Source organism: Rhopalosiphum maidis, chromosome 2 (assembly GCF_003676215.2).
Source record: "Rhopalosiphum maidis isolate BTI-1 chromosome 2, ASM367621v3, whole genome shotgun sequence".
NCBI lineage: Eukaryota > Metazoa > Arthropoda > Insecta > Hemiptera > Aphididae > Rhopalosiphum > Rhopalosiphum maidis.
In genome coordinates this window covers 14396489-14423488 of record NC_040878.1, presented here as the reverse complement: position 1 = coordinate 14423488, position 27000 = coordinate 14396489, and the positions used below count along the sequence as shown (strand labels likewise).

Genomic DNA, 27000 nt, shown 5'->3' with positions numbered 1-27000 from the left:
GATGTTCAGTTTTGTACACTTTATTTTACTTTTATATTTGATCTTATAAATTACATCGGTGTATACTATCCTTGTAGTACTTTAAGCTTTTGAACGTTTATAAATAAATAAATATACTTATACAATGTATAGTGTACACACACTACACACAATTAGAACAGTTATAGAGTACCTACATAAACACGTGTTTGTCTTAATATTTTAAACTCAGTATTATATTTTTATTTCTGTCCTTCAATTTCATCACATAATACATACTATTATACTCTATTTAAAAAATGTAGTGAGTACCGCAAACGTGTTTCATTAAACCCGAGGAAAATATTATCAAAATAATTTAGATATAATTTATTGGGGTAGTGTAACCAGGAAATAATAAAATTGATAAAGTACACAGAATTAAAAAAAAGAATATAATAATAATTTGTAGGTACAATACTATTGTGTTATACCTATAATGCCTGTATATTATATTAAAATCTAGCGATAACTTTAAGCGATGTAAATTTCAACAACCCATAAAATGTATTTTGTACTTAAACACGCTGAAGCGTATACATATCACGTTTTCTGAAGCACCTAAATATTGTTGACGACTGGGATTTTTATTCTCCCATCGACATTTTAGTTATCCCAATTCTATACCACTGTATATAGTCGAAGTATAGGTACTTCTGCGCATATACAAGTCCACAGCGACAACAGCTGCAGCAGTATAACACGCGAACACAATCGATTTACCGATTAAGTGAACATTAAAAAAGGTATTGCCTCTTAACGATCGCTGCTAAACGCATTTAATTTTCATTAGTGATGATTGTACGAGTGGTACATGCGTGTTGTTGAAATTCATTTGAACACTCTCGATTTATCATTTACATGCAATGTGTATACTGTGTATATATATATATATATATGGCAAAACTATGTATATACTATAAAATGGAAAAATAAAAAATAATTTGTAAATGTTCTTAAACGATGCACAGGTAGATAATTGTAATTTGGAGTTTTCTATTATAAACGGAAAAGTTTAGATATGTAGAAACTTAATAAATAAATATTATCGTTTGATCAGTTATAAAATGATAACAATAATTTACAATTACAGTTAATTAATATATAAGTGTTATATACTTATATACATAAAAATATATATATCATAGTAATACAGAGTTTTGTACAGTTGAAAAAATGATTTTCATGAATAAAAATGTGAAGCTCTTATAAACATATAAACAAATGTATATTACTTCTAATTAATAAACATTAATAATATGAGCAATAAATTGGTGATATTATGTATAATCGTTAAATAGAATAATTTAAATGTACCATAAAAAATAAATTATATGCTTAAATTTGTTTCTGAAATGAGTTGTGATAATAAAAAAAAAGGTATACACTATGTACAATATGCATATTAAAATTTTGAAGTATACAATGCCACGTTTAATGTTATATTATATTCTAGTTCAGAAGATACTCAGTCGTATAATTATACAATACTATCGTATAAAAAAAAAATATATATTGTTAGCTTATATAAAAAATTATATAATTACTTCCATCGTGATTTGTAAATGGGCTTATAAAGTTATAAACAACTAAATACATTAACACATTAATATGTACATATACTTATAATAAATAATTTAACAACATTTTCTTAAAAAATACAAAAATATGATTTAAGTAAGTACTACTGCTTTGTGTACACACGGTCCAGCTTGTCCTTCGAGCAATGCGGGCCACAGGTAAGTCCGAACTTGATTACTCTCCAAATCTGAAGAATGATATCTCACGTGCAAATCCCGCTTAAACGATCTCTGTTCGTATTCCAGTACAAAGCTAGGTGTCTACGTTACAAAAAATAAATAAAACAGTGATTTACTATAATGCGGTATAAAAATATAAAATATAAGGTATTAGGTTACATAATATTTAGTGTGCATTGGTATTATAATTGTAATAGTATAATATGCTCAGAGTTGGGGAGTTTAGTCAATAATAATCAATACGTTTTAAAATTTAAAACAAAAAACTGGGGAAGTCGCTTTGCTATATGTTATGTATACTATTTAGTATAATATAGAGTAGATGTCAATCATAATTTATTTACTTTATCATTGAGTAATGGATGACGTATTAAGTTTGAATTAATTGATAAATCTTTGTAGGAATGCGATAAAAAAGAATTCCGCACAGAGACGGCCTGATAGCCTTAATGTTTTTACAAAATAATCGGAGATTTTTTATGAATTTCGTCAAAATTTCAATTCTAAATACGCATAAAAAATTGAGATTATTTATGTTTGGTAATTTTTAGTTGCTGTAAGAAAAACTTTTCAGGAACTATTTTTGCATTTCCAATCTGTTTTAACTTATTAGCAAATATTTTACCATACAGAAGTCAAATAAATAAATAAAAGGAACATCCCTGATCCCTGAGGTATACCAATCATTTAAATAATACTTAAGTATTTTTTTTTTTATTATTATTAAAATGTCGTAACATGATATAAATACGACCGTTTAAAACAATGATATTAAATACGTTTAAAATACAATAACAATACACGTAATACTACATAATGCACATAGAATAAAAATAAAAATAACGAACTCGTAATATTATACTGATCAACTCATATCCAATGTGACGTGAAAATGTAACTACAACGCATATACAACCACACACGTGTTATATTATATAATAAAATATTCTCACCTGATTTACTAGTGCCCAAGCTAAGCGTACTGCGTCACAGATGTATTGATGGAGACCGGCACACGTTTTTAGACACGGGTAGTCATACAACGTCGCCCACAGCTGAGAGCTTACTTCCTGTTGGTGAGACGCAATCATATTAGTATTAGGTATACAATAAAATAATTACATTGCTAAACAATGAGATATTTTTCAAAAACACATTACAATATTTAAATGTCTTCCTACTAATATAACTGTTATAAATACATTTATATAATACGTGATACATATTTCCCGGTAACAAAAGTGTCATATTATATTATGGATAATTATAATACTGCTGATTCATTTTTTTTTTTTTTTTTTTTTTAATTATATCTTAGGTACGTGTAGTATTTTGGGATAAACAAATAGTGCGATAAAAAATAAAAATAAATAATAATCAATTATCATTTGCGTTTATATGCGTTATGAGACATGAGTTATAACAGACATGAAATATGTAAAAAATTGTATGACGTATTTGGATTTTAGATAACAACTTGAATCAAACTTGAGTAATATCGTTTTTTATATGTATATTTTAAAAATTTTGAATGAAATCCGTCGATAAGAAATTCATTAAATATTAACGCTAATCGTTAAATGCAAAGTCCCATAGGTGGAATATATTATAATCACATTGTTATCTTAAACAACATGCATACGCGCGTATTATCAACTGGTCTATATTATAAACAGCGAAGTACGTGATACAAATATTTTACGAAACGTTTACCTCGATGCACTGGGTCAAATCAAAAGTGTCCACTGTCCTCCTCAAATAGGAGCAGATGGAAGCCTCCAATTCGACGTGTGCCGAACCGGACGGCGTCGGATAGAACAGCAGCCGCTTCACTTGTTCTTTTTTTTGGTTCAACATGGCTTGGGTGGACCTGAACGCCAACTGAAAAACGTTATAAAATTGATCCCGTAAAACCGATGGTACAAATTATCGGAATCGTACACGGTCTGTGTATAATATTATAATAATTTATTGGAATAATACTTACGACGACAACGGAAAAGAGGATTTTGGATTTCAGCTCTGTGGCGTCGGCGAGTTGCGGTAACACGTCTAATTTTTCGAGCGCCTCCACGCGGGCTTGTGAATACAGGTTACCATAGCATCTTACCAATCTCGGTCCACTCAACTCCCTGAGAATTTAAATAGTAATAATTAAAACAATAATGATGAAAATATAGTCTTCATTTAAATCTCTCCGTTGACCGTGATTACTACTACATCGGTCGACGTGAATTAAACGAACTTTATGTTATAGTTACATATTATATTGTTATTTAATTAATTGCTTTTGTAATTTTTTTTGTCCATTTAATACACGCTAATCTCGTTGAGCGCATTCGGTTTAATGGTCTCGTTCACAATAAACATATTGTTAAACGAGCGAATTAATTTATCATGATTCATATTCGGTATTATACAAAAGAACGAGATTATAAAACGACAATAAAAGTTCAGATCATTAAATTGACGGTTTTATTTTAAATCTTTCTGTGTCCTTAATTTAAATTAATATCGATTACCATATAAACGTTCCAATAAGTAAATTGTATCGAAAACAACGAGATATATGTCGCATTTGTTGAAATTCAAATTCATATTCGCTTTTAGATGTTTTATTTTATCGACGTGGATTGAATATTTTAATTTCCAAAATGATAATTATTATTTAACTTGCAATTCTTTGAGAAAAAATGTATTTATTTACGAAATTAATTAATCATATTGTTATAAAATATTTATTATTATTCAAATAAAGATAAATATTTTATATTACTACAAATTACGAGTAGCATAATGTAGAATAAATACAAGGTAGTATAAATAATAATATTATTTGAAATTCTTAACTGGAAATGCGATTTAAAATGCAAATAAATTGTTTCAATATTCTCATCGTCATCAATCATCATCACGTGTATTTCTTCCAGCGGAAGTCAATTCAAACACATTTTAATTATTTATAATACAATTAACTAGGGACATTGCAGTCTAAACTGTAAAAAGTTCTAAGCATATACATAATATCTATACAAGTGAAATTGTTGCAGCCGCGTATTCGTACCCTCACGACCCCTCACCTTGTATTTCCTATTACTCGCACAAACTCAATTACGGATTTTAAACGCATTACAAATGCTAATTGGATTCCACCCGCGTAGAGTTCAACAATTTATATGTTTAAAAAAAAAATAAAATAAACAGCTATATGTACCAAAGCTTCAGTTGCCATTTATAATTTAATTTTGTCGATACAATCGCCGCAGTGACCTACATATTATTATTATATATACGATACGTCGATACTGCTGTAATAAGCGAATGATAGTGTGGAGCAGTACTTTACGATATAGACGTGGCGTATTGTATTATTCGTAAGCCAATATATCTATTAAAATTGTGGAAATATATATCAGCGATTTCACGTAAAATTCGCATTCTGACATAATAGTATTACACATATACGCGGTTGGATCCAAGACCCTATGTGTGTAATATAATATATACGATATAATAATAATATATAAATATAAATTCACCACAACAACCGTCTAAACCGCGACTATAGTGGTGGTGTGTTGGTAAAATCTCGATTATCTTTTTTGAATCACTCCACTTTACCCGCGATTCAACTGTGCATCAGTGTACTTATAAACTATTGCCGCCATATAAATTTAACAACAGATTATAAACCGACCGCCGAAACAGGTGCAGTTTAAATACACAACTGTTCCACCATGACATAAAATATCCATGGCAGAGCCTACACAATACGACTGATACACGCGGATTTCGACCGTAGTGGCTTAAGTAAATCGTAGCCGTTCATCAACAACGATTTAATTACAAAAATTATTCTCCGGTGTTGTAATTATTTCATAAGGACGAGAGGCCACCAGTATAATCTTGAACGAGACGACGGTGTTTACTCGCAATACTCATATTATACATCTCTCTCTCTCTCTCTCTCTCTCTCTTTCTGCGTCTCGTCGTTGTCGACATCCTCATCATCTGTTATCCGAAGAATAAATGACCGAAATTTCCAAACATGTGTGTTACGATAAGTTGTATGATTTTTCGTATACAGTGGGTTACAACGATTATCACGCACGTAAGGTGAGGAAAACAAATTTCACTTTGTCTGAAGCCATCATAATAAATCAGAAATATAATTTTAAACTTGCAGTATTCTGTTTTGTAAACAAGTACCTATCTATAAGGTTGAAATCAAAAGTCTGAAAATTGTAATACCTTCCTCGTCCAAAACTTAATACGATAAGTTTACGGTACCTACATAAGACGAAAACATGACCATATTAAAACGGATCGACAGTTATATTATATTTACTATATGAGTAATGATCGTTCCGTGTATTATGTAACCCCTTATTTTCGCACGCGGCTTACTACATTATAATTTATAATGCATTTATTAAACGAAATCAAAATATGTCCAAAATTAATCCTTTCTAATGACTAAATGTATTATACATTCATGCATACACATAATAATGTAGACTACTGAATCCTTTCCGGTATATAGTGAAAAGGAAATCATATGCATATTAACTAAACCCCGCTGCGAAAAGCTTCTAGCCTTCGTTTCGTTATAATATACAACACAACTTGGTTGTGCGAACTTCTCGACAAAAAAAAAAGTGAAGCTATTAATTTATTAAAAATTCTATTCTCGTATTCGCATATTTTGTGGGGAAACTTTCTACAATTATTCTCGTTCATTCGAGTAAACTATAATATAATAATTACGTCCTATCTGGATGATCAATTAGCATCTAAAGTTTATCATTGCGGCAAACATCTGTAAAATATGTTACTTCAAAACATTTCTTCACTATACACGTGTTGTATCTTTCTATGAAATCCTTTCTAAGGAATATATAATGTAATTTTATTATGTAAAATATAAATATGGCTCGCCCTTATCACTAATCTTTTAAACAACTGCTTAAGTCACGTGTTACAGTTAGTTTTTCTTCTGTAAAATATGTTAAACATATTCATCTCGTATAAGAATATTTCATATTATAACTATACGCCGATTTATTGTGATAAGAGTTTGCGCGTCCTAACTGTAAAGTGTAAACTGTAATAATTAACTGAATTCCATGTACGTATATATAGTTAAAAAGTGTTTTAATACATTAAATGTTATATAAGTAAAAACAATTCGTTTTATTCAAAATATTTAAATCGATCAATACTATTTCGTTTTATTATGTTTTAATTAAAAGTTCATACAAATAAATATTGAGTTTGTCCTATTTGTAGAGAATTTTTAAAATTCGTTAAGTATAGGTATTTTATGTTATTACTAACAATATACGCTGTTTGGTATAATATTATAAATTCGAGTCTATAGAAAATATACAACGACCTACAGAGTTTTACCGAGTAGTTAAAATTATGTATATAACCTACTTTGAAAAACTATTGAATTCTAAGAATTTATCAACGAAAATAATTACAAGGTTGTTCTATATATTATCATTATAATTATAAAAAATTATAATTTTTTTTACTACCAGTGGTGTAATTATAAATTTGCTCTGGGAAGAGACAATACATAATTTTCCGAAAAATTTGTTTATCAATTTTAAATAAATAAAGTTATAATTTATAACAAAATATAGATCATGGTTGGTAGCTGTAGTAGAGGTTATAAAATTAAAAATTTTTTAGATCCTTTGAAGATATAATCAGTAATATCATTGGATTAATTTCGATATCTCTAAATATTGACTACTTACAGCAACAATGTTTATCCATTTATCAATTTTAAAAGCGTTTAAAATTGTTAATTTTAATAGTTTGAAATTATAAAGCAATATTTAAGGTTAAAGGGAAATGCCCTTTAGCCAATTGTATTCCGCATGTACGTTTTAACTCTAACTGATTTAATCTTTAATTCATTAATCGGCATTATATCGATAACAATATCATAAGTTAAAAAAAAAATTTTTGGGGATCTATTCCTCTCACCCTCCATTAATCTTGTCATGGTAATTACACATGAACTGTCTTAAAAAAAGATTTGATGATGATAGACATATTATTTTTATATATGCCTTCGCTTTATTATAATCTGACTTAAGTCAATGTTTATTTTAATAAACGTGCAATATTGTTATTAAAATTAAATTATAGCCAAAACACTATATACCTATACACAGTTATTCAAAATGAATAATCCGATACTTTTAACTTGGATTTCTAGGTCACCTGATCCTTGCGTCATATGACTACTTATTTGAGTATATGTTAAGGATATCTATACTTATTATCATCAACCACACAAATACTTTAAACAATTAACGGAGTAAATTACAACGAATATGAATCATGGAATTAATTCGAATTCCGGCTAGGCGTTGTTCACATAACCGAGGGAAGGCAAATAGAACATTTATAAGTATTATTAAATAAATTTAAAATATTATTATTTTATTTAATGTATGTTATGTTAACACAAAACTCAAAAACTAAAAATATACAAGCGTATGAAATCTGTTGAATCATTATGAATAACCACGTAATATAATGTAGCTGAATGTACTTAGACATACTACCCATTAATTTGCCAATTGCTATATGTGCAGTATTAGGTCAAACAAGTACATAGGTACATACATTCAGCGAATTTAAGAAACAAACTATATAGAAAGTCTTGAAATAACTGAAAATATACGCGTTTACGTTTGAATTTCTTTAGTCGAGTCGATCTCGACATTAGTGAAAAAATAAATAAATTAGAAACTCCCAGCAGGGTTGGTTTGATCCTGCGTTCTGTACGAAGTATGTGAGTGTCATTTTTAATGAAAATAAAAACACAAACTGACTGTAATATATAATTCAGTCTAAAACCGTAAGTACGTAATGAAGCAGCTAAATTAGCCTGCATAAAATTGTGTACAAAATAAATGGAATGGCAACTGAGAAACTATTTGTGCACAGTTTAGTTCACTGCAATATATTATGCTTTCAACATTACAACAGAAAAAATGTCGTGATCTCATGTATACTAGGAATTCTTAAATCCTGTTATCTAAAAAATAAAAATAAAACAATGAATATTTTTCTCGTCTTATCGCTTGTATGTCATTTATACTAATTAGTTGTTGATGTTATTATTATTATTATTGTATATCCGTTTTACATCATAAAATTTAATTTAATATTGAAAACAATTATTATGTTTTAATACTTGGTATAAATAATTTTAGAAATTTTAAAAATTTTTATCTACGACTATTATTTACTTTCCTATATACTTCGAGATTTTGATTTAGAGTAAATACAAATAACGAATAACGAATTAGTATTCTTGTAATCATTATTATAAAATAAGTTTTATTTTATTTTAAAACAACATCTATACGAACAGTCTTAGTGTAATTTATCTTTCAAAAATAATTTTAGAACCTATTGGTAAAATATTGATAAGTATCTTGTACGTTATGAATATTTGTACATGTATACGTACATTTTTATGAGTATTATATAATCGTCAAATGTGTTGAATGTGTTTTGTTAGGTTTGCATGTCTATTATTATTGTAATTACGTAAAATCTATAGATTCCATCAGATGTAAGGTATTAAGAAAAAATATATTATGTGTTTTTTTTATAATGATTGAAAAAAATGATTGTTAAAAAAGTTATAAGTATTTTTTTTCTGTCTAAGACTGGTAACAATATAATTAATGCTATAGCTGTATATTTGTGTTTTTTTATATAACTTAATAATATTTTGAAAGTAGTCCTACAAATAACACTTGTTCAACTAAATTCACTGTTTAAACAATACAAAGAATATACCATTATTAAATTTAGTTGAAACCATTTCATACATTAGTTCTTATGTAGTTAAATGTCGGTTAAATTTGAAGTATATTTGAATAGTTGAAAAAACATTAACGTTCATATGGATATATTAAGATATTATTACTCAATATATACATTATATATTACATTTATAAACATATAAAGATTAATAATTTAAAAGTAAGATCAACTAGACAACTATAACAACTCGTTGTTATTATTATTATTATTATTATTATTATTTAACAATGTATTTACGTCTATTTTCAGATTATTATCAATGATAACAATTTAATGGTTTTATAATGTTCTCTTTTTTTTAGCTTAATGTAGTTATAGTAAATAACTTTGGTATAGTACGTGCGTGTTATCTAATTTCAGTGAGACTTTGTCAGATATCATGGCAGATATTCTAGTGTATATTTTATTTGAACATTATTTTTTCATAATATTCACACGCAATCGTATTAAGTGTGTAATATTAAGGTTAAGTTTAAACCTTAAAATTACCCAAATAAAATAACCTTAATGTTAAAGGTAATGTAATCCTTTAGATAATAAGAATTAAAATATGTTGTCAATAATTATTTTTTTTTAAACTAACAAATATGTACAAATAACTTTTATATAAAATATATGTCTTTTAAAACTCACTTAGAAGACTGTGCCTGTTTAGTAGCTTTGTTTAAAGACTCAAGTTTAGCTTTAGTCCTTTCTAGTTCGACTTTTGTAGCTTCCAACTCCGTCTGCAAGGCCAATTTCTCCCGATCGTCGTTAACGGTCTGCAATTGTAATGCAGTCTGTGGTCCACACTTACGACAACAGGTCAACGTATTCATCGATTTCTCGGTTGACCATTCCCAATTTGGTGTCGCTGAACCAAAAAACCAAATAAATAAATATATATATATATAATATGCATTTATATATTATATAAAAATAAAAGTAATAATAAATAAATATGAGCTAGTTTAGGTCGTTTGTTGATAGTATAAAAACAAAACCAAATTGCTCATCCAAATTATTTCCCGCGTCCCAATTTTATTTAATTCGCATTGCACTATACAATATACACTACCTATAAACTAACAGAAAATTATTATTACTAACGTCCGTGAAACCTAAAATCGATCCGATCAAATTAAATGGACTATGTATACAGAAATTGAGTGTGATTAAAATATCAATTTTCATCGACAGTGGTCTACAGCGGTGATTTTACAGTCGTCCATTTAAACCCGCAATAGTAGTTATTTTCCTCGTTTATTTCTCTGTACGTGAATATCGAATGCTATATGTATTATAGTCAGTAATAATTATACACGTTAATGATATTGCGCCCACACATTTGTAATTAATACGCAAAATAGTAATGATACTACGAGTATAGGTATACGAGTTTTATATGAAAAACGTACATGACCAACGTACGGTAATAATAATAATGATGATAATAATTATATATTCTTGTTACCTGTCGTAGACGACTCTGCGCCATCAGGAGGACTTGCCGAACTTGATCCAGTGCTCATTACTAGTCTAGTGCGAGTGCTGTGATTGCTGCTCGACCGCACTGTAAATAATATATTTTATAAAGAAAAATTAGCACATTGTTGTGGACCGTTAGTTACAAAATAATTATACACATATTGTACACGTCTAACGCGTGACCTGTACAAATTATTGTAATAAATATTTAGTATACATATTATATTTTAAAAATATAATTTGTACATCACAATTGGAAATAATTACTCATATTCAATACATCACATTGATTTTTTAGATAATTGTGCTGCAATTAGGTATTTGATTTCTACGAATAAACATTTAACTTTAAAATTAAATCTAACGAGTAGATTTTCAATATAATGCAACTATGTGACACAATTGTATGAAAAATACGATTTATTATTTGTTTCCTCGAATTCGTTTAAATATATATTAAATTATAACGAAATGCATATTTTGGTGTTGTGCGAGTTCCTATAGTAAGTTTGGCACTATGGTAGAATTATTTACCTTAGATGATATTAAAGTTTTTCGAAGGAAACATCAATTATGACATATTTTTCTTAGATAAATAAAATAATGTAACCATAGATGCGTGTAATTTGAAGAAAAAATGGAGTAGACTGAAATTACCTATTAGTTTCGTGTTCTTCAAAAGAAAAAAAAAATCGTTATTTTTACGACCTATATATATATATAATTATTATCGATTATAAATTCTAAAATGAAATTAGCAATTCCGGCGATTTTCTTATTGGCACTTATTAAATAATTTAATAAAAGTTCATTACTTTGCCACCTATAGAAATGACGGCAGCTCTCCAATACATGCTGATGTGCCTATCAGTCAGAAATAATAAATTATAAAATATTTGCTTTGGATTTCGCAGGAAACGAAAAAACGTAGAAATCTAAATTTAAACTCGTCGTTTTGGGGAGTGACAATTCCTTCCGTGTTCGGAAATTGCACGACACCAGCAGTTTTTTATGTGCACTCGTGTATAGTCCCGGTAATTGGTAAATTTCGAAAATCAATAAATAATAACGAGAGTTTCAGCAAAAAAAATTACTCAACACCTACAATAATGAAAATAATCGATACATCAATCTCACCCGCGTTTATATGCGTGTCATACTCTTATGTACATTAATACCTAAATGCGCATAATAAATATAATTATACTTTGTAAATCTATAAGATAAGTACATATTTTTAAATATGATGATTCACTAAGCATGGTCACTCTCATTTATTTAAACTCTAGTTTTTGGAAATTGTATGTATACTGAAGTAACATATATTCAAGTATTTAAGATTTTTCATAACATTAAGGAATTGTTCCGTGTTAATTCAAATTTATTTTTTAAGAATATCCTTTTCCATTGTAATTGTTTATTTTTTTTTACGTTTATGTATATAAATTGAAATACAAACTGATATAGATAATTTATGAGTTATTCAACTTAATGGCTAAAGAGCGTAGATAATAATCTATTCATTATTAAAGTAAGTTATTAGAGGTATGGGGGTTATGGCGATTTGAAAATTATAGTAACTAATAGAAATATATTGGCATTTTATGTTAAAAAAAAAAATCTTCTAAGTATAATAAATACTAGATTGAATATTACATTAATTTTATATATTGGGTATATTTAACGTAAAACCGTTTAAGGATTATTCTACATTCGAAATAGTTGATACAATAAGCTCTAAGTTATATTAAAAACTCGAAAAAAGGGACGGATATTGCTAAACAATTTCGATTAAATACGCCGTCTTGTGTGCAACCGTAAATATATAATCATATATAATATAAATATATAACACATTCTGGGAATTATTTGTCGTTATGTTCTGCGCGTATGTATGAACTCTTTTGAACAAGTATCTTTCGAAAAGTATAACACACGCATATGGTATAAACTAAATTTAATTCGTACATTATTAATGTAATTATTTCTTATCACAATAATATATATTTTTTTAACATTAATATATTTTTTTTTTTTGTAACAATCATAATAATTCATTATACTTATAATAAATCATTCATTGTTTTTATATTCTTTTTGCGAAATTAATATTTCATATTGAAGTTAAGTTGATCGATAAGAATATTTGTGATAAAATAACAAAACCATAGCTACAACCATGGTGTGAATGATGTCAACATCACTTAAAAATAATTATAGGGCATTTTTATAGGTATTTTGGCTATTTTTTAGAGCTTAATTTTATAGTTCTAAGGGCATTTAAATTCGAACCCTAATAATTACATATTATACATTACAAACTATATCATATAAATTTCCCTTACATACGATATTATATTATTATAATAAACTAATACCTGCAGATGTTAAATGTAAAAAAGCATTATTTTTATTTTTATAATATGGTCTAAGTATAGTCAAAATATCATAGCTTCCCTCTCCACACCTTCAAAAAGTTAATCACGCCACTGTCGCCACTGGAGTAAATCCGCCACGCATCATCATCAGCGTCGTTTCACCTCAATAACGTCGGAACATTAATGTATTATTAAGAATGAGCGTTCAAACTTTATCGACGTATATACGTACCTATATTATACGCGTGCGTATATATAATATCATTATTGTTATTACTTATTACATATATACATAGATACAAACACACCAGATAGCCGCCTACAGTAGGTACATGCTGCACCGCAGTTCACACACGTACGGACGGAATAACACTCGTTCCGCGCGTATTATATTCTCATATATACAATAATATACATACCTATTATATACCTAGGCACGTGATTATATACGCGCCATATATGTATACCTATAATTCATAAGTATATTATATACATATATATATATACAGAGTATGATATTTTATTATAATCTCCGAATGTATTATAATAATACATGAGCGATTCTCACAAGATGGACCGAATAACGTATTTAATGGCGATTCGAATACGCACAGACCCGCTTTCTCTACGGGTCTCGTAGATGTGCGTATAAAGTGTACACATATATAATATATATGACAGTTGAAGCCCGTGCATAGTCTATATAGGTTTAGAAAAATACTACGTACATATACGATGATTCGCCAAAAGCATGCTCACCCCTTTTTTCAGTTCAATATTGCAGTTATTCAATATTTGATATCTGATATTTGAATTTTTTTTTTATAACTTGAGGAATAGACTTTTGGTATTAAATGAAAAACCTCCTTTTTACTGTAAATTATTTATCAGATAACTTTTCTGAAATTTTCGATATATCAAATTTAAAATTCGAAAGAGTAGTTTTTAAGTTTGAATGAAATCGATTCAAGTTTGTGTATTAAGAAAAATAGATTCATGATAAAAAAAATATGGGAAATAACATGGAGGCTTTGGTGATTTCAAAATTGTGATGATTCATACTAGTCTATCAATGTTTATAATTTGTAAAAATGGTCCAAGTATAATAAATACTAGATATAATATTACTTACTGTTTTATATTTTTGTAAACCCATTTTTTAGGACTATTTTGATAACTGAGCAACTATTTGTTCGAATTTTTAATTAGGTAGATCGACGTATTCAAAAAACCATCTACTTAATATTAATTTACAATAAATCATTAGGGGCTTCTCGCTTGAAAAACAGAAGACTGTATCACCACGGGACGGTGATGAAAATTGTTTTAACGATAAAAATAATAAATGTTGTTTTTAACTACTCAAAATTATGGAAAAAATATTTTTAAAAATGTTAATAGTTTTTAAAATGATGAATGTCTTATTACGATATGATATGGTTCGTCTGATATAGGATACTTAAATACTTGTGAACACATGTATAGATATAGTATACATTATTTATACATACACTGTATATTATACATGGTATTTACTATTTTTACGACGCCACACCACCCACCGTATACCCACGTGTATATAATACGCTATATACATATGATGCATATCATTATTCATTATACATGTATAGTTCGAGGTCCCATTATTATATTACACCTATTCTGTGCGCGTACAATATCCGTATAATAATTTGGCGGCACCGCTGCAAGAATAAGAAGAAATAATAGTATACGAATGCGAAAGTCACGGGTCTTGATTGTGCGTTAGATTATTATGTATCATATTATCATAATATACGCTTCCGCCGGTATAATCGTGGTCATTTCGAGTTATAATAATAATATATATGGTCATTGTCGCCGCGATGCAATTTAAATAATATATTGTACATATATTATTATGATATACGACATCGCGCGATCGCAAAGGGGTCATTGGCGAAATGGATTGTATAGAATATGCACCTTGCCACACCGCAAGATTGTGCATACCTGTGTGTGTGTGTGTGTGTGTGAAAAATATTTAGTGTCGATTGAGCGTAAAATTATAACGTCGTGTCAACAAAATTCCGAATGGAACGTTTATTTATTTGATTTTAGGTTCTAGAGACAAATTTTTAATGTCCGTGGTTCATTTTACATTAGTAGCGAATGTCATACGTCATGCAGGTAAAATAATAAAACGTTTAAGGTCTGTGATGTATAAGTTACAATCTCATCCAAAGATAAATAGATACACGTACATGACGAAAACGACTTCTTAAAGAATGTGCAGAGGGATGTAGCCCATCTTTTTACTTAGCAGCATTAAAAATATTATTCTTGGTTTTTTATTTAGTTAATTTTTCTATACCACAACTGTTTATGATTACATTGATATTAATAAAGTTATACATTAATACTTTATGCATTCCAAGACAGAGAAAACACGTGCAATATGCGAGTATGACGTTCTCTTAAGACATGACGCTTAAAAAAATAAATATATATTTTACAATGTGCAATTTAAAATTATAACAGTGTGTAAAGACTGTATTTAAACATTAAGTTTTCGATCTCCTCTCTTCCTTTACACAAGGTTCTAGGGACGACCTTGCATGACAAGACTAGATGATTTATATGTACGCACACTTCATATTATATGTTGTAATATTATTTCAAGTATGTATATACCCTACACACCTGCCGATATATACATACATATAATATATATGTGTGTGTTTGTATGTGTGGATGTGGATGCGTGTGTACAGACTCTGTTTATTTGATTAAAATTTAAAACACAACGATATTTTACATACACTGCCATATGAGAAAAATTTATTTTTAATCTTTTTTCCGTCCATATGAGTTATGTGTTTTGAAAATTAATCAACTTTCAACAAATATTTGAAACGCATTTTTAGGGTATAAAAGTCAATGACGTTCAAATCGAAAGACAGTTTTAATTAAAAATGTTTGTTTTTGGTATTTTCTATTTTTCAAATACATATAATTTTTTGGTAATGAAGTATTTAGTATTTGAAATATTTCTTTTAATTATGTTCGAATTGTTGAAACTGCAATTAACTTTTTAAGTCAATAAAATTATACACTTTGACTGAATGTATTTTTTCCACAAACAAATATGATTGTATGAATGAAACACATTTTAGATTTATACAATACCTGGGTACATATTAAAATTACTTCATTTTAGAATTTTATATAAAAAAAAAACAGAAACATATATTAAAAACGCTGTGTTTTTTGTAACACATCAGCAAAAAACTAAATAATTGACGTTAATTTTTTCACTGTAATATATATATCAAAATTATTATGACGTATATATGTATATATTTTTTTTGAAATGTACGTAAAACTATTATTATTCACCTGATCGTGAAATGAAATTGTGTCTGGCTCTTTTGGTGACATACGGTGAATTTCCCGACATCATTATGGCACTGTCTGAGTCCGAATGGTAGCCAGATATATCGCTAGAATCTTCGTCCTCTGCGACCTCCTTCATGAACTCCAAAACCTTCAAAACAATAATCATAAATAACTAATTAGTTATGCTATTTACTTCGTGACCATTCGAATTATCGTAAGTGTGATCCCCGTTCATACTTCAAATACACGGGCGATTTCAGATCATCTATATCATTAGAAAGTATCGTTTTTAGGGTTCGCTCACGTATACGAACTATAGATTACTAAGAAAACTTCAAATATACGTCTTGTCAGCACCGCAAAACGATTAGAATCTCGATTTATTTGTTTTGTGAATCGAATCAATATACTTTCTCTCCCGTCGTCTTCATTTCGATGATAATTATTTATGGGAAATAAACATACATATGTGTACCTATCTATGTTTACGTTACTGATAACAGTGGAATTCGATCCAATTATAACTAACCGCAAAGGTTGAAGGTCGTTAGTGAAAATTCAACCAACCCTCGAACGGACGATATAGCTAGCTAATAATAATAATAATAATTGCTATCGTGAGTGTAATAACGTCCTGAATTGCGTTCGTAGTGTATACATTATAAAGCCACTACAACGACTTATACTAATATACGTGTACAATACGATGCTCCGGTGTATAATAAAATAGCGGACATTCACCAGCGCTCGTGCATGCAGTAATAGTAGGTGCACAGGCTGCACAGATGCCCAGGGGCTCAATGCTCGAATTTCAGTCATTAAAAAAAAAAAAAAAACCCCCCGTATAATTTCTACCTAGTAGAAATTCAAAACTTTTACGAAAACACTACGTACAGTGTATATGGAAGTAATAATACCTAGTACGTACTAGGTTTGTAGGTGTATAGTAAACTGTATAGCCATTTTCCTCCTCCAAGAACGAGATACCGTATTTTCGCACTGTCCGTTTTCCTCCATTATAAAAATAAGATTGTGTCATCCTATCATTGATTTGGATGGGCTATCTATCACTTTCTGCTATAGAAAATCGTTCTATATCTTTGTATGTATACATATTGTTATACTGTTATTTGTATATCTTTATGTTAACACCGTGCTAAATATTAAATAAACGGAATCTGTCGTTTGCGCTTCATTAATCCCTCGGATAATGTCAACATTTTTGAGAATAATGGGTTACAAGTTCAGAAATATTCAGATTTAAAAATTATTTATTTGTAAAAGATTTCGATAACTTTGTAATTCTGTTTTGTAAACAATGACCAATGATTAACGATCGTTTTATTTTTATAGTTTTTATAGGTACGACGTGTAATATTTTTTTGCGTGAATATCGATTAATTAAGAAATATAGTTAAGCCCGGGTAAAATACTTTTTCTTCTCGTATGTTTAAATCAAGGATAAAATAAAATATTTTATATTAAAAGTATATATTTTAGTATTCATATATCACAAACAGTTGACCACGCGTCAATAGCCGCGATGCGCAAATGGTCTATAATATAAGAAAGGGTTATTTGTAACAATAGCGATGTATCAACAGTCTATACAAAAAGTTTTTTTTTTACTATAGCGATGGTCAAACGGCCTACAAAAAGGTTGTTTCATAACAATAGTGATCCGCAAACGTCCTACGCTCGAAATAAATTAAAATTAAAAACCGTTAAAAACATTTAGTAAAAATGTGTGTATAATTTAGAACTATAATAACTTTAAAATATAATGTAATTTAAAAACTATCGTCGGTTAGAACTGTTAGAAGTATTAATAGAATGAATAACTTAATATTTAGAGAAAACTATACATACATGAATTTAGTTCAACTATGCGTGTAGAGGACAACAGTATTTCACTTTTGAAGTTAAATATAGTTTTGCCCAGGTAGGTGTAAAATGTTAATAAATATTATACTTTGTCGGGTGTTGGAAAAAAAAATAATTTTTGTATTTTTGTTCATATCAAAAAAGCGTGTAAAATGTGAACAAAATCTTCCGACGTAAAAAAAACCATATGGATTATGGAAGAATATGCTCTGTAAGTTTATTTAATCGAAATGTGTTGCCAAATATCACTGGGTTAATCGTGACCAAAGTCATACTTAACTTATGCTGATGAAAATATCAAACCTACTGCAGTGGTACTTACTACCTACTGCGTGTGTTTGAAAAATACCGGTTAGAAAGGCCACGATAATGTAAACGTATATTTACGACGAAAAACAACTACTCATCGTTAACTCGTTTGAGATCACAACAGTTCTTCGGTGCAGTGTGTCAGTAGACTAATATATTCGATATCCCGGGGTGTTTCAAGTGTAACCTTGACTTCCAAAAATAAATTATTAACTGGACAACAGTTTTCAAATAATAAATTGCATATGTTATGAATGACTTGATAATTTTGAATCACATATTATGGTAAGAAACTGGATAGGAATACGTAAAATAGAAACCGTTAATCGTAAATGAAATCTTATAGTTTTGGTAAAATACTTATAGTAAATTCATATTAGGAGTATTACACTGAAGTATTACAACTTAAGTTAACAAAATATTTATTAAAAATATATTATCATTAATTTTTGTTTCATTTATTTACAAATATTTTTTTTTAATTAATAATATTTTGTAAGTTAAAAATATATGGAAAAAATTGTTTAAAAAACATATCTTAAATGAAAAAAAACACTATCGATTATATATTTATTAACAATTATTTAAAAAAAAATCACAGAGTTCTTGTATTACCTATTGTTATTTTCTTATTAGTAGATGTTTTCAAATTTATTATTTCACACAGACTATAATTACTTCCTTTTTGTCACAGAATTCCTATAATTATATCCTATTGTAGTTATAGTTAATTCATTGTTATATAATATGGATTAAAAAAAACCAAAAGAGGGTAACAAATTACAAATGTATTACCTTTCTTAATTTTATATTATTATATTTATCTGCTGTACTCATAAAGTTAAATACATCATGTAGTTATATTTTCATGGGAGATTAAAAGCGGAATAATAGATTTACCTTTTTGTTTTTAAATTTAAAAAAGTAAGATATAAATGTTATGTAATATTTTTGATATAAAAATATAACTATACACGAAAAAAAGCAAATTTATTAAATTTATTTTTTTTAAATTTTAAAATATGTATAATAAACAAATACTGCATAAATATATTTAGTTTTTAACTTTTAATTAAAGATAAGATAAACTTTATTTTAAATGTATTTTAGCGGTTCATACATTTATTATTATAGGATATAATATATTATTTTAATATTTTTATTATGATTGTAAAAAATGTATAGGTATAATATTAAATATTTGATTTTGTAGATATTGAATTAAAAAACATAATTTATTAGGGATTAAGTAATTCAATGAAATATTACGTTCAGTTTTACCGTTCATTATTTTCATATCACTATAATAAAGCATAGATATCATGTAATGCAATGACTGTTGACTTGAAGGTTATTATTATTATTTTTTTTTTTTGACAAAATAAATAATATAATCAATGTGATTTGTATAATTATTGTCTGATATTGACGTATAATATCATATGACTTATACGTTCATTAAACCACATGACTGTTATTTATTTTTTTATTAATATTTATTGTATTGGATATGAAATTTTTCAAATATAATATTCTATAATAAAAAAGTAAGTAGGTATTTTCAATTAGAAACAGACTTATACATTTTATTATAGACATAACAATGTCAAATTTAAACATTTGAAAACATACTTTGTAACTTTTATTTGAATATAAAAATTATAAATATGTTCAAGTCTAATGAAATAAAGCTGGAAATTTTAAAATGTACACTGGTCTTTTTTGTATTAAAAATCACCGTTTAGAATTGTTATTATATTCTTTGGAATTATCCATTGTATTACATGCAATTCGCAGCGATCAATTTTGGATTGGTTTATGGGAAAAATATCCAGTAGGATTGTTATTAGATTACGTGAAGACAAAAGACAATATATAACTGCTACGGTGAGTACTTCCTAACAGTAGGTACATCATTGCATAATCCATTCATACTAAACTTCTAATTATTAAGACCATCATCTGAAACATTCATCTTTGGGTCGCCTATTGTGATGCTAATAACTAGTCGACTGTCGTGCTTCTAGATTACACTGTTTCGGCAAAGTTGGTGTTGCACACGCAGCCTCTGAATGAACACAGACATTTCGATGGATTTATTTACAATGAAAAAATGAAATCTTCCGATTACGTTTAATCGATTAACAAACATTTCATGAAAACCAGTCTAGTAGTTTGTAAGATTAGCTGAGGAATTACAATAACAAATGCTTTTTTCGTTCGCAATGAGTGTAAAAAAAAAAGGATAATTCATACTATAAAATATATAAAATTATTTCGTGTCGTTCTGATTCTGATGAAGTAAAGCTTTATTTTGCTTTTACTTTCCTAAATGAACTTATTTTACTCCTTATATAGTTATACCTACTTACTAGTTTCCTATTTTTTTTTTTTAAATAATTTTCATGCAGATATCATACACTTGTTTATTTGTAAATTCCTAGCCCTACTATACTATATTCGTGTTTTGTCGTCGAAATTATTTCGTTTGTTATCGAGATAATATATAATTAATAAATGGCTGACCAAGTAACAATTATCAGAATAAATGCTGATTACTTTTAGTGTAGTAAAAGTTACAGTTTTATAACTTTAACTTTTGAAAAGACAAAAAATAATTTAATTTTTAGATTTTTCAAGCTTAAATTAAATTAGTAGTTACTTTTTTCAATTATAAATGCTTTTAAATACGATTTATTTTGCGACATTATCCGAGCTCTATAATATACTTAATGTACATACAACGTATGATTTGCATATAGCATACACGTAAAACTGCCCGATATAAAACACACAGAGCAACAACTCGTGTTATTCGTATGAGCTAAGTATATTAAATTGAAATAATTATACAGTGTCCTTGGATATACGCTTTACTACATATATATATATGTGTAGGTATACGGTCTCGCGTGTTCATATAATACTTGCTAGTTTTACAGTTAGATAATATAGGTATAATATAATATAGTTTGTATACAATTTACAAAAATTTTTTATCACGGATGTCAGTTCGTTCACACAGCGCGTTAGCGTTTAAAACGCGAACATAATGGAAAAAGATGAATATGTGAGAAAAACGGATGTGCGCGCGTGTGTGCGACTAGTTCCCTCAGTAATAGCCAGCGCCGGTCTAAGAGTCGACTCGTCCACGGTCATTGATCTCGTCACATGCGTATATACGCGACACATCTGCTGCAAATCTTACGATGGCCCTCGCACATATGACCGTAGACTCGACCGTTAAACTGACAATTAATATTTCATGAACGACTTTGCCTTGGTCCTGACTACATAGCACAATGTTATATCATAACAAAGAAAATCAACAACCCTCTCCCCAGCAAACTGCTATTCTGTTCAATTGATGTAGTTATACATCGATTCAACTTGTAATTTACAACTATTAGGTAGTACAAGAAAACCAAAAATCGAAGTGGCAGTGTAACTGCTAAATAATTCTCAAAATTAGGCACCGCTAATGCCTTAATCCGTATACCTCTTAGTTTAAATGATATGGTTTGAAGAAACGGACTAACTCGTTAGAGTTACAACTACATGATCATATTTACATGTATAACTATTCCTAATACATTATTTTTTATTATATATAAGTCCAACGTGTATTGTATTTATAAAAGCTGCTCATCATTTAACAAAAATGTCTTAGGACAGTTAAAAAATCTTAATACTCGTACATACAGTAGTAACTACATGTATTAGTAACTAGAAGGAGAATGGAGAAAATGGGAACTTAAGTTGTTCTAATCTTATGTTTAGAAACCTAAAAAACATATACAGGAATAGTCTTTAAAGGTACCTCCAAAATATAACTGTGCGCGAAAAAAGACATGCCACGCCCTGTACGACCTAATAAACAGTCGTATTTTAATCCCGTTATATTTCTATATTGTCATACTTTTATAGGTATGTGCATAAAATAAAACCCTATACGCGAAAGAAATAAAAAAATACAATATATTTTTTATTGTTTCGTATTGAGTTATTGAAACCTAAGGTAATAGTTATAAACAACAGTTCTGTTCAACGAGCGCCAAGTGACAACGATTACTTTGTCAGCGATAAACATGAGACATGTCATATTGCCGTTTTGCACAATAGAATAATATTATGAATTCCCACAAACAGGATTAACTTTTACAACCCATAACGGGCAAACGTTAATCATTAAAAAATTATACGAAATTGTCTACTTATACAATTTTTAAAGGTTTTTTTTTTTTTTTTTGATTCGAGTCTAAATGATTTGTCCGGTTTAAATAAAGTCATCCTTTTGAGACTTGTGCATAGTATACATATCACGCATTGTGGTAGTAAACCCGTAACCACAGTAAGATACTGATATATATTATAGTTCTCACCTGTTCACAAGCGTGCGAGTATCTCATGAGAAGAGGCGCCACCACGTGTTCCGATTCGACTTTGAGCTCCTTCCGGAGCTGAGTGAACTGGAACAACGCGTCCTTATCGTACTCGACCCGCCGCTTGAGTATGGTCAACAATATAGCCATCGACTTGTTCTCCAAAACGGGTTCAACGACGTTCAGCAGCGTCTTGTTCTTGATGAGTCGCTCTTGGATGTCGGACTGCTGCAGGGACAGCTGACGCTGATGCGACGCCTGCACCGGCGCCGGACCCTTGCTCACGCCGTCCCGCTTTCCGGACAGACTGAGCTCCTCCAGCTTGAGCAGGGCCGATTTGTACGTGTCCACCAGCTTCTGGAACTCCACCTTGAGCGCGTCGTGCAGGTTGGTGAGCGTTTCGTCGCTGGTGCCCACCAGCCCGTGCTGGCCGAGGCCCTCGACCGCCTTGTCCAGCGACCGGCGGCGCACCTGCAGCGCTTTCCGCAGCTTGGGCTCGGACAGTACGATCACCTTGAGCAGCTTGCGCGTGCTGCCCAACCACCGTTCCGCGCCGCCCGCCGCGGTGCCGGTGAAGAGCTTGACCAGCCGCATGAGCACGTGTTCGGGCCGGAGCACCTTGACGCCGCAATCGGACGACAGAAACACTTTGGCGTACAGGGCCTCCAGTATGGACAGGCTGTGTGGCATCGCTTCGACGAACAGGTCGATGGGCAGCTGGTCGAGGATCGCCTTGAACGTGTTGTGGCTGAGCCGGTTAACGAAGTTGGCCGCTTCCCTGTACTGGGCGTTTTCGTACAGCAGCAGGATGCGCTTCACCGCGAACCGCGGGCTCACGTCCGCAATGGTCATCGAACTCACCAGCTCCGGAAACCCGTCCACCCAGTTGGAGTTGCGCCACTGCATCTTTTGCACGTTCACCGCCTGCCGATTACGGTCCGGCTTGATCCGGTTGCCCAGTCCCTTGACCGGTTCGGAGCTGTACGAGTTCCACGTGGCCGACGGGTCGGACAACGGCGGCGGCGGCAGGGTGAGCATGGTTCCGCCGCTTTTCGGGTACGCCTCGTAGTATCTGTTCATGTCGCGTCACGCATAACACTCCGTATATCCGGAGTACGGCCGGAACACTCGGTGGCGGCGGCCGGAAACGATAACGTCGCGTCTCGACGAAAACCCGCGCGGACGTCCGCGTGTATGGAATCGATGGGCGACTAAAAAAAAAACGAACACGCGCTCGTACCACGTCCGATAATACTACGAGATTACAATAATTATTACACCGCGTTGTCACGATCAGATGATGCGAACGCGGTTTAGCACGGTCAATATGCGGTTCGTGTTCTAATGTGGTGCGGCGGCGCACTGTGTGGCAGCTGACTACGACGTGCGCGGCTGGTCACGCTGGCGAAACTGGTCAGGTGAGAGACTCTCCGGAGACTGGGTGTTTGAAGAGCCGGTCTCGGGTACGCGCGCGGAGCCGGTTAATGACTCTCGTCTCGTGGGAGAAAACCTCGTTCGTCTATACACTACTTGTCGGGTCGCGAGATCCATCCTACGTGCCCCTCCGTTACGTCGTGTGCGGACGGGGTCCCGACCAATTTTCACGTTTGTTTACACGTATGTTTAGGTACCAATCGCGGTTAACCGTAAACGAATGCAGCCGAATACGACGCAATAATATATTGCGTTAACGTGTGACGTGCAGTGTGTGCGTGCGATTTTACTCGCGAGTATGAACGATGATTCACCAAGTATAATATTCTGCTCACCCCCGTTCTCTAGTTCTTGTGACTTTTCTTACTATAGGTAGGTACTTAGGAAGTTATCCGCGGAGATATTATAAACTCCTATTTTTTTTTTTAAACGAGAACTCTACTTTTCAACAATAAAATATTTAGCGAACGATATCCAGGATAATGAGTTTGAAAAATCAAAATTTGAATAAATTTATATAATTTAATGAAAAAATAGGGTTTAGCATCCTCAGTTAATCACCATCACATTGTATAATTATTAAAATAGTTGCAGTTTACTACAAATTGTGCAGGCACTAAACACAACCCCTGCACTCTCCTTCTTTGTCTATAGAGACGACACACTCGGGCCAAGTCAAGTTTCTTGGATATAATTCTTGTAATTCCAGCGTATAAATATTATATGAATATTATCATAAAAGTAATCTTTTGACAGTAGATACCTTTTAAAAGTAAAAGTTGTGCACACATTTTCAAAATTTCACACAGTTTAGGCAGAAACATCTCTTTTTTGTGTATTATAAATTATAATATAACATAGACAACGATCAAACGTTGTTATTTAACAAAGACGTAGCAAATACTCAAGTTTAAAATTAATAATGTGATTTTTAAGTATACGAGAGTAATAGAGTTATTACATCATTTGAATTGTTCAAGTTTTTTGAAACATTTAAGATGTTCGATGTCCCCTTAACTGTATGATTTTATAATATAATAAATGCGTACTTGAAAACTTTATATTACTTTGGTATTTTGTTTTTTTAATACCTATATATTTAATATAGTATTTTAAATAATAATAAAATTTAACATTCAATAAACTTAAACTACAAAAAACAGTTTTTCCGGAAAATTAAATTATCCATGTTTTATGAACGCTTTTTTAAATAGTTATTTCTCTTTCTTGCAAAACATTATTAATAATTCGGACTAACAAAACATAATTTTCTTATCTCAATGTTATTTAAGCTATTGCATCCAACTACACCTTTAACGCAAGAATTCTTAATTTCTTGTTGGTAATTAAGGGTTAAAACTTGTTGAGATAATTATTAATTATACATAATGTATTAATATCATGAAACGTAGGAACTTACATTATTAATTTTGACATTGGCCATTAGCCGCTTTAGAATTATTAAGTTGAAATTTTTAGATATAATGATTTGAATTAAATAAAATCCTTTTTGAATTCATTATTTGTAATTTTTTGCGATCCATTGAAATTGAATATAATGATACATAAAATATTTAACACGTATTATCCATTGGTGTTTTAATGCCAAGCAGTCAGTCAATTCCTTACACAGCTAACCTATATATAAACATCAAATTTCAATTATTAATTTTTACACGCAACTATCATGGAAATGATTTCTTTTGTAGTACGGCAATTGTAACCTAGTCAATAAGAAATAATAACACCAAATCTTCATAAAAATGAATGAAATATGAGTAAAAATCGTGTAAACTATTATTTTATTTTTACAAAAAAAAAAAAATTGGATGCAATTGACGACGATTATTGTTTATTATAGTATAGTGTATTACTTGCATGTGCTATGATTTAAGTCTATCTTCTCCTTATATATTATTGCATATGTCTACTAAATAGGTTTATACCATCCGTGTTTAGCCCTTCCAGCCATGTCTATACCTAGTACCTACATTAGATCGGCCACGCCACGTTAAGATTCTTTTGGACGCACAAAAGGAAATACAATACAAATACTTTTAACTCCATTAAATCATTCGCACGACTTTTTTATTATTATTAATTTGTACGTTCTACATTGAGTGTAAT

The 27000-nt window shown here is 30.1% G+C and overlaps 1 protein-coding gene across 1 annotated transcript; it reads right to left on the bottom strand.

Moving 5' to 3' along the window:
• Positions 1-1333: 1333 nt before the first annotated feature.
• On the bottom strand, positions 1334-24889 carry LOC113555215. The gene is made up of 8 exons (XM_026959600.1): positions 23440-24889; positions 16865-17012; positions 11095-11193; positions 10275-10494; positions 3766-3910; positions 3492-3659; positions 2732-2848; positions 1334-1859 (listed from the first exon to the last, which is right to left on the bottom strand). Exons 1-8 carry the CDS (start codon positions 24517-24519, stop codon positions 1692-1694), a joined length of 2145 nt encoding a protein of 714 aa, XP_026815401.1. The 5' UTR covers positions 24520-24889; the 3' UTR covers positions 1334-1691.
• Positions 24890-27000: the final 2111 nt, after the last annotated feature.

Coding starts and splice junctions, on each gene's coding strand:
- LOC113555215 (XM_026959600.1), bottom strand. CDS start 24,519: ATGAACAGATACTACGAGGCGTACCCGAAAAGCGGCGGAACCATGCTC. Junction 11,194..16,864: donor CAATTTCATTTCACGATCAG/GTGAATAATAAT, acceptor TATTATTTACAG/TGCGGTCGAGCAGCAATCAC. Junction 3,660..3,765: donor TCCTCTTTTCCGTTGTCGTC/GTAAGTATTATT, acceptor AACGTTTTTCAG/TTGGCGTTCAGGTCCACCCA.